The 16785-nt window shown below is 51.4% G+C and overlaps 1 protein-coding gene across 1 annotated transcript in view; it reads left to right on the top strand.

Moving 5' to 3' along the window:
- SGTA (small glutamine rich tetratricopeptide repeat co-chaperone alpha) overlaps positions 1 to 16785 on the top strand; it is a 119749-nt gene that overhangs the window by 70730 nt on the left and 32234 nt on the right. Inside the window, exons 4-6 of the mRNA XM_078670724.1 lie at positions 7651 to 7735; positions 8504 to 8603; positions 14602 to 14706. Coding sequence (XP_078526850.1) covers positions 7651 to 7735; positions 8504 to 8603; positions 14602 to 14706 — 290 coding nt within the window. The remainder of the gene's footprint in view (positions 1 to 7650; positions 7736 to 8503; positions 8604 to 14601; positions 14707 to 16785) is intronic.

The following is a 16785-nucleotide window of genomic DNA, read 5'->3' as shown; positions in this document are numbered from 1 at the left end:
CACTGCTGCACCCCGTGCACACTTCCATGAAACTACTTGGTGTAAGTGCGCTATATAAATGATTTTAACATAACATAACATTGATCGAGTGCCAGTGAGTCCAGAATATTCCATGTATGCGTAAGGAGTGCTCCTCATAGATCAAGTGCCCGTGAGTCCAGTATATTCCATGTAAACGTAAGCAGTGCTCCTCAGAGTGCCCGTGAGTCCAGTATATTCCATGTATACGTTAGCAGTGCTCCTCATAGATTGAGAGCCCGTGAGTCCAGTATATTCCATGTATACATAAGCAGTGCTCCTCAAAGATGGAGTGTCTGTGAGTCCAGTATATTCCATGTATACGTAAGTAGTGCTCCTCCTAGATGGAGTGCCTGTGAGTCCAGTATATTCCATGTATACGTAAGCGGTGCTCCTCCTAGATGGAGTGCCCGTGAGTCCAGTATATTCCATGTGTTCGAGGCATGTGGGCTGCTGAATTCATATCTATAGCATAGATCGCCGCCTAGTGTTGGGTCCGGATGATTGCACATTGTTGTCCTGGAAGAGTCTTCGAAGTATCACGAGATAGGTGGCTCCTCCCCTGGACTACAGTGCGCATGGGCATCGACTCCATCCCCAGATTGTTTTTTTCCGCCATTGGGTTCGGATGTATATTCAACATCTCCAGTTCGGAATCAATATAGACTTTTCTTGAGGCCCGAAGGCCTTATCCTATACCGTCGGTATTGTTTGCGTTCGGTCCCAGCTCAGTTCCCGAGTCTGACGTCCAGAGGAGTCGTGTGGCTCTTCGGTACTCGGGGCCCAGTCGACGCAGCAAAACATTCGACGACATCATGGAATGGAGTCCGTTCAAGAAATGTCCCGTGTGCGGATCTAAGTACCCACACATCGACGTCCACCCTGTGTGCAACAAGTGCCTGCCGCCGGACCACGATGAAGCCAACTGTATGGCTTGTTCCAGGTTTTGATCGAAGAAGACGATTCGACTTCGGCGCGTGGCGCGCCAGGAGGCCCGGCAGTCGGCCTCGGCACCGGTGGACATCTTCGACAGAGAAGAAGCAGGCGAGCAAGAAGTTCATCTGCAAGTTTCCCCTCCGGCGGAGGAGATCGACTACGGATACGACGCGGACGTCGAGGTGGTCGAGGCAGGAGAAGTCGTCGACGAGGTAGGAGACGACAATGAGGCCTACGGGGCCACGGAAGATAGCTCGTGTGAAGAGCTAAGCCCCGAACGAACAATTACTACGGCTCATGTCGAGGGATCGCCACGCGGCCTTACCCAAGACCTTCCACCCAGATCCATGGCCTCGCCTACGGGCCCGGCTACAGACACTTCTGCGGAGCCGACGTTAGTCAAAACGAAACCAAAACCTTCGGTGTCGACGAAAGTGAAAGTAATTGAGACGCCGTCGAAACAGAAGACGTCTGTCCCTCCGGCCGCCTCCTCGTCTTCGGACACGTCGGGGCAGCCGAAGAAGGCTGTCGACCCGGGGAAGTCGATAAAGGGCGCCGATCCAAAGTCGGTCAAGGGCGCCGAGTCAATGTCGGTCAAGGCCGTCGACCCAAAATCGGCAAAGGGCGTCGAACCGAAGACTGGGGCCCCGCACCCCGTAGTCAAGGCCACCGGCACGAAACCGTCGACGCAGAAGGCCGTCGGCACGGAAGGAGGACACAGCGCGCCGAAAAAAGCTGATCCTGTACCGGATAAAACTAAGGCATTGACGCTCGAGTCTTCACTCGCTGGTGGACCGAAGACGTCTGTCGGATCGGCAAAACCGTCCGCTTCCTTTACGAAGCAGGTGTCGGATTCTCTTCAACGCATCAAGAACAAGGCTTCCGCGTCCGCACCGAAGGGTGCTTCCACCGCGAAGCCAGCTGCCACAACGCCAAAGTCTTCGACGCCACTCCTGTTTACGTTGCCGCCGAAGGTAGCACCAAAGGCCTTCGCACCACGGTCGGTCACCGAAGCGCCCGTACCTGTGTCTACGGCGCCGAAGCCTTCTCAGCCGCTTGGGAGCTTGAAACCTCGACAACCCTCGGTGGAGGAGCAGTCGGAACACTATATCGACGCCGACCCCGGGGAAACTCACTCTCTACAAGAGGAAGATCACGGCAACCCAGCCTTTGGAGTCCTACACGATTCCTTTGAAGCGCAAGAAGCCTGCTGCGGAATCCCCAGTTCTGGTGGAGCCTCTTGCTCCACGGACTCCACGAGTGGCTACACCCTCACCCACTTATTCGGATGTGGAGGGTGGAGATGGTGATTACGAGGAGTATGGCTTTCCTGCCAACACTGATCCTGAGGATCGCCACGACTCATGGGCAGATGCAGGTGACCCAGGGGATCAGCAAACTGCCCAGGACCCTCCGGTTTACGCTGTCAAGACCTCTCCTACTGGGGATTCGCTGCATTTAATGCTCTAATTGAGAGGGCGGCTAAAAACCACGACGTGGACCTCCACACTGACCCTATCGAAGTGGACTTCCTTTTTGATACCTTTTCCACTGCAGAAAAGACTGTCAAGACTTTCCCCATGCTGAAAGGGGTTCTCAAACATGCTGCAGACAATTTTAAGGAACCCACACGGCCAGGGTGGTCAACCCTAGGATTGAGAAAAAATATAGGCCGGCGCCTGGCGACCCCACCTACATCAGAGGCCAGTTGCCATTGGACTCTCTGGTTGTTTCTAATGCAGGAAGAGGGCGAACTCGCAAACCACTGGTGATGCTCCTCCCCCAGACAAGGAATCTAAAGTGCTGGAGGCATCGAGAAGAGGGTGGCGGCTCAAGCGGCCAATATCTGGCGCATCTCTAACACTCAGGCGCTCCTGGCCAGATATCACAGGGCGCACTATGACACACTAGAGACCCTGTTACAACATCTACCAGATCAGTATAAAGAGGCAGCTGAGATGCTTATTCAGGAAGGGAAGCTTATCTCCAACGCTTCAATTAAGTGTGCACTGGACGTGGCGGACACCGCAGCCAGAGCCATTAACACCAGTGTCATGTTGAGACGTCAGGCCTGGCTCAGAATCTCCGGTTTCAAGCCGGAGATACAAACTACCATCCTCAATCAGCCAGTAAACCCAGACAGGTTATTTGGTCCTGAGGTGGATACCACCTTGGAAAAGATAAAAAAGGATACAGAAACTGCAAAAACCATGGAGGCTCTCCAGTCCCAGCAGTTTCGGGGAAGTTTTTTTCGTCGCTCAAGCAATAGAGGTGTTTCCAGAGGCCAGATGTCCCAGCAAACGCAATACAATAAAGGTGGGGCGCAGTCCTCTTACACCAAGCAAAGTAGAGGCGGCTATCGGGGCAACAGCACCAAGGGCAGAGGTCGTGGAAACAACAACTCCCGCTCCTCCGCCACCAGTAAACAGTGACGCCCTGCCACTGTCCCCCGACCATACTACACCTGTCGGGGGGAGACTCCAGCAGTTCCTGCCCGTCTGGAAATCCATCACCACGGACAGGTGGGTCAGGAAACGTATCCAGTTCGGTTATTGTCTGGAGTTAACATCCACTCCACCCAACATGCCACCAAAACACCGTCCTATGTCCACAGAGCATTTGCACTTATTGCAGCAGGAGGTACTAGTCATGCTGCAAAAAGGGGCAATCGAGCTCGTGCCGGTGGAGGAAGAAGGCACGGGGGTGTACTCCCTGTACTTCTTAATCCCAAAAAAGGACGGATCCCTCAGACCCATACTGGACCTCAGACCCCTAAATCAGTACATTCTATCAGAACACTTTCATATGCTCACACTGCAGCAGGTTCTCCCGTTGCTCAATCAGGGAGACTTCCTCGCAACCTTGGATCTCAAGGATGCCTATTTCCACATTCCACTGCATCCATCACACAGGAAATACCTCAGGTTCACTATTCAGGGTCGGCATTATCAGTTCAAGGTCCTGCCTTTCGGGGTGACCACAGCGCCCAGGGTGTTCACAAAATGTCTGGCGACAGTAGCTGCGCACCTCAGGAGGCAGAACGTTCATGTTTACCCTTATCTGGATGACTGGCTTGTCCAGGCAAAGTCGTCCCAGCAGTGCGCCGCCAACATGTCCCACACAATTCACCTCCTTCACGATCTGGGATTCTCACTGAATTATCCCAAGTCAGCCGGCCCATGTGCGGCAATATCTGGGTGCGACGATCGATACTCTGGCAGCCACAGCTCAGCCGAATTCTGTGAGGATCGACAGCATTCAGTCACTGATCCAAAAGTTCAGACCGCAACACTCGCTTCCTGCAAGAGTGTTCATGCAGTTGATAGGCATGATGGCCTCCTTCATCTTCATAATCCCACACGCTAGGCTACATATGCGTCCGCTCCAAGAATGCTTGGCTCATCAGTGGACTCAGGCTCAGGGACAGTGTAACGACCTAGTGTTGGTGACCGGTCGGGCATACAGCTCTCTGCATTGGTGGAATCCACACAACCTTTGCAAGGGCCGACCCTTCCAGGAGCCTGTGCCACAGATTATCCTGACGACAGACGCATCTCTCCAGGGATGGGGAGCTCATGTACTCCACTACACGGTGCAGGGACCAAACGCAGCAGAAGAAGATGCACATCAACTACCTAGAACTGATGGCAATCTTCATGGCATTGAAGGCATTCAAAGTACATCTGTGCAACAAAGTCGTGTTCATCCGGACGGACAACATGACGGCCATGTACTACATTCAAAAGCAGGGAGGTACACACTCTCCGCAGTTGTCTCATCTGGCTCAGAGCATGTGGAAGTGGGCCATTCAGAGGAACGTCTTCCTCATGGCGGAACACCTCCCGGGCAAGGACAATCAGATGGCGGATCTGCTCAGCAGGTACAGCCACCAGATGCACGAGTGGGAGATACATCCATCAGTACTCCACCCGTACTTCCAGCAGTGGGGTCCTCCAGAGATAGACCTGTTTGCCACAAGGGAAAACGCAAAATGCCAAAGCTTTGCCGCCAGGTTCCCTCACCCACAGTCGCAGGGCAATGCGATATGGATGAACTGGTCAGGCAGATTTGCGTACGCTTTTCCCCCAGCACCTCTCATACCGCTGGTGGCACGAAAGCTAAAGCAACACTCGATGCCACTCATCCTGGTTGCTCCAACGTGGGCATCCCAACCATGGTACACCACGTTTCTAGAACTCTCCGTGGTACCGCATCAAAGGCTGCACCTCACACCCAGGCTTTTGACGCAGAGCCGTGGCGATATTCAGCATCCAGACCCGCAACAGCTCAACCTGGCGATCTGGCTCCTGAAGTCTTAGAGTTTGGCTACCTTGACTTGCCTCCTGAATGCATGGATATCATACGGGAGGCTAGAAAGCCCACCACCAGGGCCTGCTATGCAGCGAAATGGAAGCGGTTTGTCATTTACTGTACTGAACACAACATCAACCCGCTAGATGCATCCACTCCCAACATCATCTGCTATTTGTTACATCTTTACAAATGCAATCTAGCGTACGCTTCCATCAGGATACACTTATCCGCCATAGCGGCTTATCTCCAAAACAGGCAGCATCTCTCCGTTTTCAGAGTGCCTGCCATTAAAGCCTTCCTGGAAGGACTTAAACGGGTCATCCCTCCCACAACTCCTTCAGCTCCTGTATGGAACCTCAATGTGGTCCTCACCAGGTTGATGGGCCCACCTTTTGAGCCTCTACATTCCTGTGAGATTCAGTTCTTAACATGGAAAGTGGCGTTTCTCATTGCCATTACGTCTCTGTGACGTGTTAGTGAGCTACAGGCGCTCACTGTACAAGAGCCATTCATACAAATTCACTCCAACAGGGTGGTGCTGCGCACTAACCCTAGATTTCTTCCTAAAGTGGTTTCGCAGTTCCATGTCAATCAGACCATTGAGCTGACGCGTTCTTTCAAAACCCAGAGACAGTGGCAGAAAGAATGCTCCACACTCTTGATGTCAAACGAGCTTTGATGTACTACATCGATAGGACAAATGATTTTAGGAAGACACAACAACTCTTTGTTGCCTTTTCAGCCCAGCACAAAGGCAACCCCATTTCCAAAGCAGGTATAGCCAGGTGGATCGTTAAGTGTATTCAGATTTGCTATCACAAGGCTAAGCGCACTTTAACGGTCCCCCCTAGAGCCCACTCCACCTGCAAGTTGGGGGCCTTCATGGCTTTCCTTGGTAATATCCCTTTGGAAGACATTTGTAGAGCAGCCACATGGTCTACCCCACACACATTTACTAAACACTACTGTGTAGATGTGCACTCCAAGCAGCTGTAGGGCAGGCTGTTCTAAAGACATTTTTTCAGACATCTGCAGCTGGCACAGGCGGCCGCCGTTAATGGAGGGACTGCTATTTATTCTCTGCTATAGATATGAATTCAGCAGCCCACATGCCTCGAACTGAATATGCTACTTACCAGTATGCATCTGTTCTTGGCATGTAGGGCTGCTGACATTCATATTGCCCGCCCTCCTCCCCGGCGCCTGTAGCGGCTGCCGAATTTACACTTATTCTTAGCATGGTCATCGCTCACACTGTTACACTCCATCTTCGCCACAATGGCTAAAAACAATCTGGGGATGGAGTCGATGCCCATGCGCACTGTAGTCCTGGGGAGGAGCCACCTACCTCGTGATACTTCGAAGACTCTTCCAGGACAACAATGTGCAATCATCCGGACCCAACACTAGGCGGCGATCTATGCTATAGATATGAATTCAGCAGCCCACATGCCTCGAATATATATATATATATATATATATATATATATATATATATATATATATATATAATATACACACACACACTCACACCAGCTGCAGTCTCCCACCACACCGTCGACACGATAGCAGAAATTTAAGTTGAGTTACCAAATCTGACGCGTTTCGGGCATCCGTGAGTATAGATATATATATATATAAGCAAGCCGACTGTTCATCACCACCCCCTTTTCTGAATCATAGATATGAATGTCAGCAGCCCTACATGCCAAGAACAGATGCATACTGGTAAGTAGCATATTCAATACGTAAGTGGTGCTCCTCATAGATAGAGTTGCCGTGAGTTCAGTATGTTCCATGTATACGTAAGCGGTGCTCCTCATGGATCAAGTGCCCTTGAGTCCAGTATGTTCCAAGTATACGTAAGGAGTGCTCCTCATGGATCGAGTGCTCGGGAGTCCAGTATGTTCCATGTATACGTAAGGAGTGCTCCTCATGGATCGAGTGCCTGTGAGTCCAGTATGTTCCATGTATACGTAAGGAGTGCTCCTCATAGATCGAGTGACTGTGAGTCCAGTATATTCCATGTATACGTAAGCATTGCTCCTCATAGATCGAGTACCCGTGAGTCCAGTGTATTCTATACATACGTAAGGAGTGCTCCTCATGGATCGAGTACCCGTGAGTCCAGTGTATTCTATACATACGTAAGGAGTGCTCCTCATGGATCGAGTGCCCGTGAGTCCAGTATATTCAATGTATACGTAAGGAGTGCTCCTCATAGTTTGGTATGCTCAGGCACTGTCCAAGGCAAAGAAGACCAGTCATTTTACCAACACCTCACCGATAGATCCAACATTCCTGCACCACAGAAACCCAAAACATTGATATAACTATCTTTTGAACATTGTTCTTTGTTTTCATGCAAATCTCTTCTTTCAGGAAGCACCTTTTGTCCAAGTCTCTTCAGAGCCCGCTTCACCTTCAGAAGACGATGCAGTTGAAGCCGAGCGATTAAAATCAGAAGGTAGGAGACAAATGCACACAATTCTCTGGAGTGTTGCGCAGTGCGTTGCTGCACTGGTATGAGATAAGAGACTTACAGCTGGTAGATCTTAATGTGCATCAGATCAAACAATGCTCTGTGGTTATATGTGAGATTTCTGCAGTAGACTCCTGTTTTTGAGACCGTTTCCGAGACGTTTGCAGGGACATGCTGGTTGTTGTCCCCAAACCATGTCACATGGAGTGGACTCTTGCTCTGTTGCTGAACCTGTGAGTTAAGGGTTAACGGATTTCACCGCTGCCTTTTAGCTTCCTACCTCTGTTCCTCATTTGGTGCCTGTCCCTCTGAAGATGGGAGAGTGCCTTGCCGCCTGTAAATGGTGGCTCTGGGCGCTCTCTGGTTAGAAGTCTGCAGAGTCCTGCTCTGTTCCAGTGTCAACGGGGAGTCCACCCCTGCCTCAGCCCTATTTGGCTTTTGTTGGTGGTTGCCCCTGTTAAAGTGACAGTGAGCTTCCCTTCCAGTTCAGCTTTGGCCCCTTTGTTCGAGTGTTGCCGAGGAACCCCTCTGTGCGTGGTTGTGTACCACACACGGCATGGTGGTCCGTGCCTCACCCACTCGTCATTGCCAAGCTTTTCTTCTGCCTTGCCTCACAGTGGTTCCTGTGAGCTCATTCAACAAATGTGAGCAGCATCTCCCCACTTGGTGCCTTTTCTTTTAACCATGCATTGTCATTCATCTTTTTTCACTCTTAATGGTGTAATTTCAGATATTTTCTTATTTTCTCTTTAGGAAATGAACATATGAAAACTGAAAATTTTGAAGCTGCTGTTTCGTGCTACACAAAAGCGTTGGAAGTGAATCCCATCAACGCAGTGTACTTCTGTAACAGGTACTGCTGCTTCCTTCCTATGAGCCTCTCCCCTCCTTTTCAGTCCACCTTTAACCAATCTCTTTGACCTGCATCTCATCCTCTTGCATCTTTTAGTTCGGACTCTCCCTCTTTCCCATCTCCTGAGCCACACTTCACCCTCTGTCACAACTAATCCAGCCCGTCTCAAACTGTCCTTTCAGCCCTCGCATTGCCTTCTGTCTCATGCCCTCGTCCGTCTGCACATCTGTCCTTTCTCCTCCATTTTCTGTGCTCTCCTCTCATTTTTCGGTGTCAATATAATTGTTTAGATGTTTATATGCCTGTAATGTCTCTTGGCACTGCACATGAAACAACAGCGAGTTGGCACTTCTTTAGGTATAACCAGCCTTTAAGTGGAAATATTCAGAGTACCTGTTTGCTCCTGAGAAGTGCTGGTACTCATATATTGCAGCAGTGACGTGAAGTGCAGGTACTCTGTTTCAGATGAAAGAAGTGCAGGTACTCCGTACCGGACAGTACCTGCCCATTTAAAGCACTGGGTAGAACAAGAGGCAATTACCCTCAGCTCTTTCTTATCGAAGCCTCTATCATTCATTTTTGGTTTCACCATTTGTCCCTTTCTCACCCATTGTTCTCTGAACTGCCCCGTCCTGCTCCATAATCCAGTCTCAACCTTTGTTTTTTCTTTAATGTAGTCTTCCAGCCAGTTGTTTGCCTTCTCACGCTCTTATCAGCCCTCCTTGTCTGCACTCTGTCCTCTCCTCTGCTTAGCGTGGTTCCTTTCTCATCCCTTCCTTTCAGACCCATCTTACTTAATTTCCTCTCTAGTCAGCTAAGTTTCAGCTAGTGTCCTCTCCCATCATCCTTCTTATCACTCTCTTTCCTCTCCCCTCATCTTTCCTTTCACTGTCTGTCCTCTCTGCTCATCCCCCCTCATCCTTCCTATCAGTGGCGGCTGGTGCATAGGGGCGAAAGGGGCGTTGCCCCACTAGTCTCGGGACGAGGGAGCAGCCTCTAATGAAGTGCTCACTGCTCACTCCCCCTTGTCGGACTCGAGTCTCGATTCCGAACACAAATCAACATTATTCTGTTTTCTTGTGGGGTTTTTTTTCCTAGGAAGAGAGTCGGGATGAGGTCACAGCCGCTCAGAGACGCCTCCTCCGCAGGTGCTGGCAGGGGCGAGGACTATTGCTCGCCCTCGAAGTACATGCGAGAGGAGTGAGGTCATCCTGAAGGGAGTGGCCAGAGAAAGCGCAGAATGACTGGTTTCGAATGGGGCGCCTAAGCTGCGCCCCAGGCGACTTCAGCAGAGCACCACTGAAATCAGTGGCAAGGGGCAGGGCAGTGGGTGGCAACAACCGGAGCACCCCCTTGCCTTTGCGCTAGTCCCAGACTTCTGGATTGGACAGTGGGAGGTGAGGGGGTGGGCTGTGGATTGCGAAAGAGCCCGCCGACCTCTGCACAGTGCCCGAGGCAGTGGGAAGGAGAGAGGCGGGCTGCGAGCGGGAGAGTTTGAAAGAAGAGTGGAGCTCGGACCAGAATAGGAGAACCGGGCTGGTGGGACGGGCCAGAGGAGAGTTGAGGAGAATTACTAACTAAGGATGGCACTCACTGAGCTGAGGCAGCAGGGGACATGCAGCGTTGCCAGCAGTGAGGTCGCAACTTGGGAGAGGAGGCGGCTCGTCTTTGCAGCACCCAGCAAAGGCTGCAGTGTTACACTCCACACTGGTAAGTGACATGTCCGTGACTGGGTCTTAAATCATATTCTGCAATCTGCATGTCATTGGCGGGCTGTGAGGATCAGGGATGTGTTCTACCCACTTCGGGGTTCTAAAAACCCTGAAGTCACTGTAGTGCTGTGCTCTAACATTCCCCTGAATAATCCCCTCACGCAGCAGCAGCGAGCTGGAGTACACAGAGCCTGTATGTTTACATACAGGGCCTATGGGAGAGAGCAGGGCTCCCCGTCCCTCCCCTTAGCAATGTGCTGTGAACTTGAGGGCTGGCAGCTCCTTCTGAGTGATGCCGGCCCGTCAGAAATCCAGGCTGAAGCCAGGCCTGTCAGGAAAATATTTAGCAGTGGTCTTGCTCCTGAAACGAGAAACGTTTTATTTATACTGCAAGTTACGCACTACAAGTAAGCTATAAGCCAGTGGAGTTGAAGTGTACAACTTCAAATATATTTTTGCGTACTATTTCACTCCATACTACACTATCACTTTACCCCACATTGTTATCACCTGAAATCAAATGTTCGGTGGGATTGTTTGGTTTTTACATGAAAACCAATTATTGTGATAAAGTGAAATAATGTAAGGTAGATTGGAAGTGCGTGGGTGCAGGACTGTATTGTGCATACCATAGCGCAGAACAGAATATTGTGCTGGCACTGCTACAGTCATGGGTGAATTCTTCTAGTAAAGGCGTGAACACAAACTTAGAATAATATAATGTTGATTGTGTGTTGTGTTGTCGTTACAGGCTGCACATATATATATATATATATATTTTTCAGGCTGAGTTTTTGACCAGTTAATTATAATATGAAAAGTCGTCTGTCTTTCCCATTTACAAAATTTGCACCTTTTCTATGTCTATGTTCACTGTCATGTGACGCACGTTAGGAGGTGTGGCCCATAGGATGGGTCAGGGAAACTGAGCATTTAAAAATAATAGGCTGACTTACGAACCGGTGTGTGAACAAGAGTACATGGTACTCGAAACGCGTCGTCTGAAAGTGAAAGGTCCTGAATAAAATTTAACATCTTGCCTGAAGTCGTGGGGTCCGTTTCCTTCTTTCGCCACACTGTCGGTGTGGAGGTTTGAAGATTGCTTTGTATACACACACACACACTGTTTTTTCAAAATTTCCCGGGGGGAACCCCCCACGTGCCCTCCTTGTTACAGTTGGCCTCGCTCGCTCACCACAGGGCACTCATCCCAAACTTTTAGGCCCTACCACTTTCAAATGTCACCAGCCGCCACTGCTTCCTATCACTCTTTCCTCTTCCTTCGTCCTGCCTTTCACTCTTTCCTCTCCCCTTGTCCTTCCTATCACTCGTTCCTCTCCCCCCGTCCTGCCTTTCACTGTCTTTCCTCTCTGCTCATCCCCCTTAGTCATTCCTTTCACGGTCAGTCCCCTCCGCTCGTCCTTCCTTTCACTCTGTCCTCTCTTTCCTCTCCCCTCGCCCTTCTTTTCAGTGTCCTCTCCCCTCATCCACCTATCCCCCTATCCCCCATTCCCTTTCCACCCCTGTTCAGTCCCCCTTTTTAGGTCTCGCCTGTCAATGCGCATGCGCATTGAGCGGAGCGAGACTATAGGGGCTTACACAGAGTTTAACCAGTCTGGCGATTTGATGAAGTGCATGTGCGCTTTTAGCTCAATGCGCAAGCGCAATGAGTTAAAATGTGCGTGCACAGCATCAAATCGCCAGCCATCTGTTCCCCAGCAGCTCTTCCCGCTCCGCCCCATAAGCTTCCCCCAGCGTGCGCTCTGCCTCAGCTGCACTCCTCCCACACCTTTGAAGTGAAGCTTAGCTTCACTTCAAAGGCCCCTGCTGCTTCACACTATTCACGTCCCTCCCTCATCGCCGCTCTCCCCACTCTGCCCCCTGCTGCGGCCGTGTCGCATTTCTCCTCCTTCCTCCCCACAGCAATGACCTCCGTCTTGTTGTGATGAGCTTACGTAACCGGCACACATTCCTTTCTAGTGGCTTAGTGGTCTGTATCAATTTACAAGGGAGTGGAACATTTAGATGGGGAGTAAAACTGCTGTGTTCTCAAAGCTTGAGCTAGCCTGATCTTCTGCATTTCTTTCACTGTAGCCTTCCCTGTATTAACGTGTTTTGGTAGATTGAACATAATAAATGGTTTGTGAATGTTTTCGCACAGAGTATCGGAATCCTTCCTGATTTATGCACAAATAATACGATGTATTGATCATGTCAATTATAGGAGGAGCAAGAAACACTGGCATATCCATGTCAGGAGTGTTCTCAATACCTGCTACGCATAAGAAAAAAGCGAACTATACCAGGCGTCCTGAGAAATGTATAGAAAAGACCAGGAGGACTGACATTAATAGCCATGGCAGCTTTGAAATGTGCCCCCGTTATAAGTACTGCATGTACATTACAATGTTGGGAGAACACAGAGGGTCAGAATAAAGATGCGTTTAATAGTATTCTGCTTTCATTGCGTGCCTGTCCTCCACGTTAAAGGCCTTACTAGTGCATCCAAGCACATTTAAAGGGTGCAACCAAATAAAATGCTGCTGTTTGCGAGGTGCCTTTAAGAACCCTCGAGGTATTGTGGTCTGTTTTAATTATCGTACTTTGGGTCATGAGATGCTTGTTCCACCGTAAGTCCTGCCTCCTCCTTGATACTTTCTTGGCCCATAGGTTATGATTTTGGTTTTGGCTAAATTCACCTCCAAGTTGTTAGCCGTGGTATAGATGCATAGTTGGTGGGGTAGTCGTTGAAGACCAACCCCTGTGTTACTAAATAGCGCCAAGTCATCTGCCTATAGCAGGTTACTGTTCCGGGTACTACCGATTTTAGTGGGTGTCTGTTGATGGCTTCCATTGACTGTGATAAATAAGTTAAAAAAGCAAGGGGGCAGCACGCAGCCCTGTTTTACTCCTCGTGGTGTCATTATTTTCCTGGAGATACGCGCTCCTTCCCCCAATTTAAGGTTGATCCATGTATCGGTGTGGAGCTGAATACTGGCATCCCACAGAGGCCGCGGCACAGCCCATTTCTGCATCTTGGCCCACAATAGGTTCCTTGGAACTCGTTCAAACGCTGCTTTCGAGTCTACAAACAGCAGTGGATTAAAGACTTTGAGACTGCTGCTTTGTCCATCAATACTAATATTGCATTTAAGTTGGTAAACGTCCCAGATTTAGCCACAAACCCTGCTTGATTAAACGGTAGTAGCTGCTTTTGTTCTGCCCATGCCTTGAGGTCTTCCAGTAGCGACCTGGCGTGATATTTGGCATCGATGTCAAGGAGGGCTATGAACCTGCAGTTTTTTGGTTTTGATCTTGAGCCACCTTTGGAGATTGGATTCTCGCCATGAATGTGGAATCAGTGACGTGGTCTGGCAATATTCAAACAGTGTAGCAAACCGCTCTGCCCTGAATGAGGTGTCCTGTTTAAACAGAGCCTGTGGAGGCCATTAGGCCCAGGTGTCCCTTCAGATTGTCCCTTTATAAGAAGTCTCTCTAGCTGGGTTATGAGGGTCGATTGGCGGTGTGTATCTTGATGATGTGTATTCCGTCGCCAGAGACGGAGTTCATTGTCTGCTGTGCTCGTGTTCCTTGTATTGCTGTCAGCTGATTTATTTTGTCCCTTGATGTTGATTGCGTCTGAGAAGGATGGTACTTGGAGGCCCAGTCATTTCACAGCTTACAGGTTAGACCTGTTTATGCTGGTTATTGCCGCAACCCTGGTCACTGAAGGACCTATTTCTGCTGAAAACGTGTTGTTTGCTATGTCTCTTATGAAACTTGTATTTTTACCCTGTACGTTGCTGAGACGATGGCCACTGAGAGGCCATTGTGGGACTCTGGTTGCTGCTGGGCTCTGTGGAAGCAGAATGTTTAGGAGCGAGTGACCGTCTGTAATGACTCAGTCAAGCATTAGCGTTCTGAAGCTGGTTTGTGTGTTCCTAAACCACCCCGCAGGGCTGATCTTTCCATCCCACACTCCTTCCTTAGCATGTAAGCCCATGACGCGTGAAACTGAGGTCATTCACTCTCACTCGGTCAGCTACTGCCTAGGGTCCTGTCTTTAATTGTTCACTGCAGCCCTCTTGCCACAAACCCAGCTCTCACCACTTCCTGCAACTTTGATTCTTTATCCCACTCTTCCAGGACAGTCTGCTGTTCCTACTCAGACCCCATGCCCAGCTGTGCACTTCCAGCATTCTCCCATAATTGCAACACAGAACAAACCCGGTGTTTCCCTCCACCTATCTGGACTGCTTTTCAAAGCCTTGAATCTCTTTCAACAGGGCCGCGGCCTACAGCAAGCTGGGCAACTATGTGGGGGCAGTGCGGGACTGTGAGCGAGCCATTGCAATCGACCCTGGGTACAGCAAAGCCTACGGAAGGATGGGGTAAGTCTGCGGTGTGATGTTCGTGCCCAAATACACATGCATACATACATGTACATTGCACGTAAAGACCAAGCACAGGTCTCCATGGCGCACACACAATCAACACTGCGCACCCACACCTACAATTGGGATAGATGCCCCCATGTGCGTGGGCACCTTTCTAACACCGGGCATTGGTGCATAGCCTTATCAATCTAGATACATGTATGCATTCTTGCCCCACAATCCATAGATTCTGAATATTCTACAGTGACCATCCACTGAGTCTGTGGACATACTTGTAACACTGAATGTATAACCTGCGCCCTCTCATGCAGTCTGCCTTGCGCCCTCTCATGCAGTCTGCCTTGCGCCCTCTCACCTCTCATGCAGTCTGCCTTGCGCCCTCTCATGCAGTCTGCCTTGCGCCCTCTCATGCAGTCTGCCTTGCGCCCTCTCATGCAGTCTGCCTTGCGCCCTCTCATGCAGTCTGCCTTGCGCCCTCTCATGAAGTCTGCCTTGCGCCCTCTCATGCAGTCTGCCTTGCGCCCTCTCATGCAGTCTGCCTTGCGCCCTCTCATGCAGTCTGCCTTGCGCCCTCTCATGCAGTCTGCCTTGCGCCCTCTCACCTCTCATGCAGTCTGCCTTGGGCCCTCTCATGCAGTCTGCCTTGGGCCCTCTCATGCAGTCTGCCTTGGGCCCTCTCATGCAGTCTGCCTTGCGCCCTCTCATGCAGTCTGCCTTGCGCCCTCTCATGCAGTCTGCCTTGCGACCTCTCACCTCTCATGCAGTCTGCCTTGGGCCCTCTCATGCAGTCTGCCTTGCGCCCTCTCATGCAGTCTGCCTTGCGCCCTCTCATGCAGTCTGCCTTGCGCCCTCTCATGCAGTCTGCCTTGGGCCCTCTCATGCAGTCTGCCTTGGGCCCTCTCATGCAGTCTGCCTTGGGCCCTCTCATGCAGTCTGCCTTGGGCCCTCTCATGCAGTCTGCCTTGGGCCCTCTCATGCAGTCTGCCTTGGGCCCTCTCATGCAGTCTGCCTTGCGCCCTCTCATGCAGTCTGCCTTGGGCCCTCTCATGCAGTCTGCCTTGGGCCCTCTCATGCAGTCTGCCTTGCGCCCTCTCATGCAGTCTGCCTTGCGCCCTCTCATGCAGTCTGCCTTGCGCCCTCTCATGCAGTCTGCCTTGCGCCCTCTCATGCAGTCTGCCTTGCGCCCTCTCATGCAGTCTGCCTTGCGCCCTCTCATGCAGTCTGCCTTGCGCCCTCTCATGCAGTCTGCCTTGGGCCCTCTCATGCAGTCTGCCTTGGGCCCTCTCATGCAGTCTGCCTTGGGCCCTCTCATGCAGTCTGCCTTGGGCCCTCTCATGCAGTCTGCCTTGCGCCCTCTCATGCAGTCTGCCTTGCGCCCTCTCATGCAGTCTGCCTCGCCCCCTCTCATGCAGTCTGCCTCGCCCCCTCTCATGCAGTCTGCCTCGCCCCCTCTCATGCAGTCTGCCTCGCCCCCTCTCATGCAGTCTGCCTCGCCCCCTCTCATGCAGTCTGCCTCGCCCCCTCTCATGCAGTCTGCCTCGCCCCCTCTCATGCAGTCTGCCTCGCCCCCTCTCATGCAGTCTGCCTCGCCCCCTCTCATGCAGTCTGCCTCGGGCCCTCTCATGCAGTCTGCCTCGCGCCCTCTCATGCAGTCTGCCTCGCGCCCTCTCATGCAGTCTGCCTCGCCCCCTCTCATGCAGTCTGCCTCGCCCCCTCTCATGCAGTCTGCCTCGGGCCCTCTCATGCAGTCTGCCTTGCGCCCTCTCATGCAGTCTGCCTTGCGCCCTCTCATGCAGTCTGCCTTGCGCCCTCTCATGCAGTCTGCCTTGCGCCCTCTCATGCAGTCTGCCTCGGGCCCTCTCATGCAGTCTGCCTCGGGCCCTCTCATGCAGTCTGCCTCGCGCCCTCTCATGCAGTCTGCCTCGGGCCCTCTCATGCAGTCTGCCTCGGGCCCTCTCATGCAGTCTGCCTTGCGCCCTCTCATGCAGTCTGCCTTGCGCCCTCTCATGCAGTCTGCCTTGGGCCCTCTCATGCAGTCTGCCTTGCGCCCTCTCATGCAGTCTGCCTTGCGCC

The sequence above is a fragment of the Lissotriton helveticus genome, chromosome 12, assembly GCF_964261635.1.
Source record: "Lissotriton helveticus chromosome 12, aLisHel1.1, whole genome shotgun sequence".
Taxonomy (NCBI): domain Eukaryota; kingdom Metazoa; phylum Chordata; class Amphibia; order Caudata; family Salamandridae; genus Lissotriton; species Lissotriton helveticus.
This window is presented reverse-complemented; position numbering and strand designations above follow the sequence as displayed.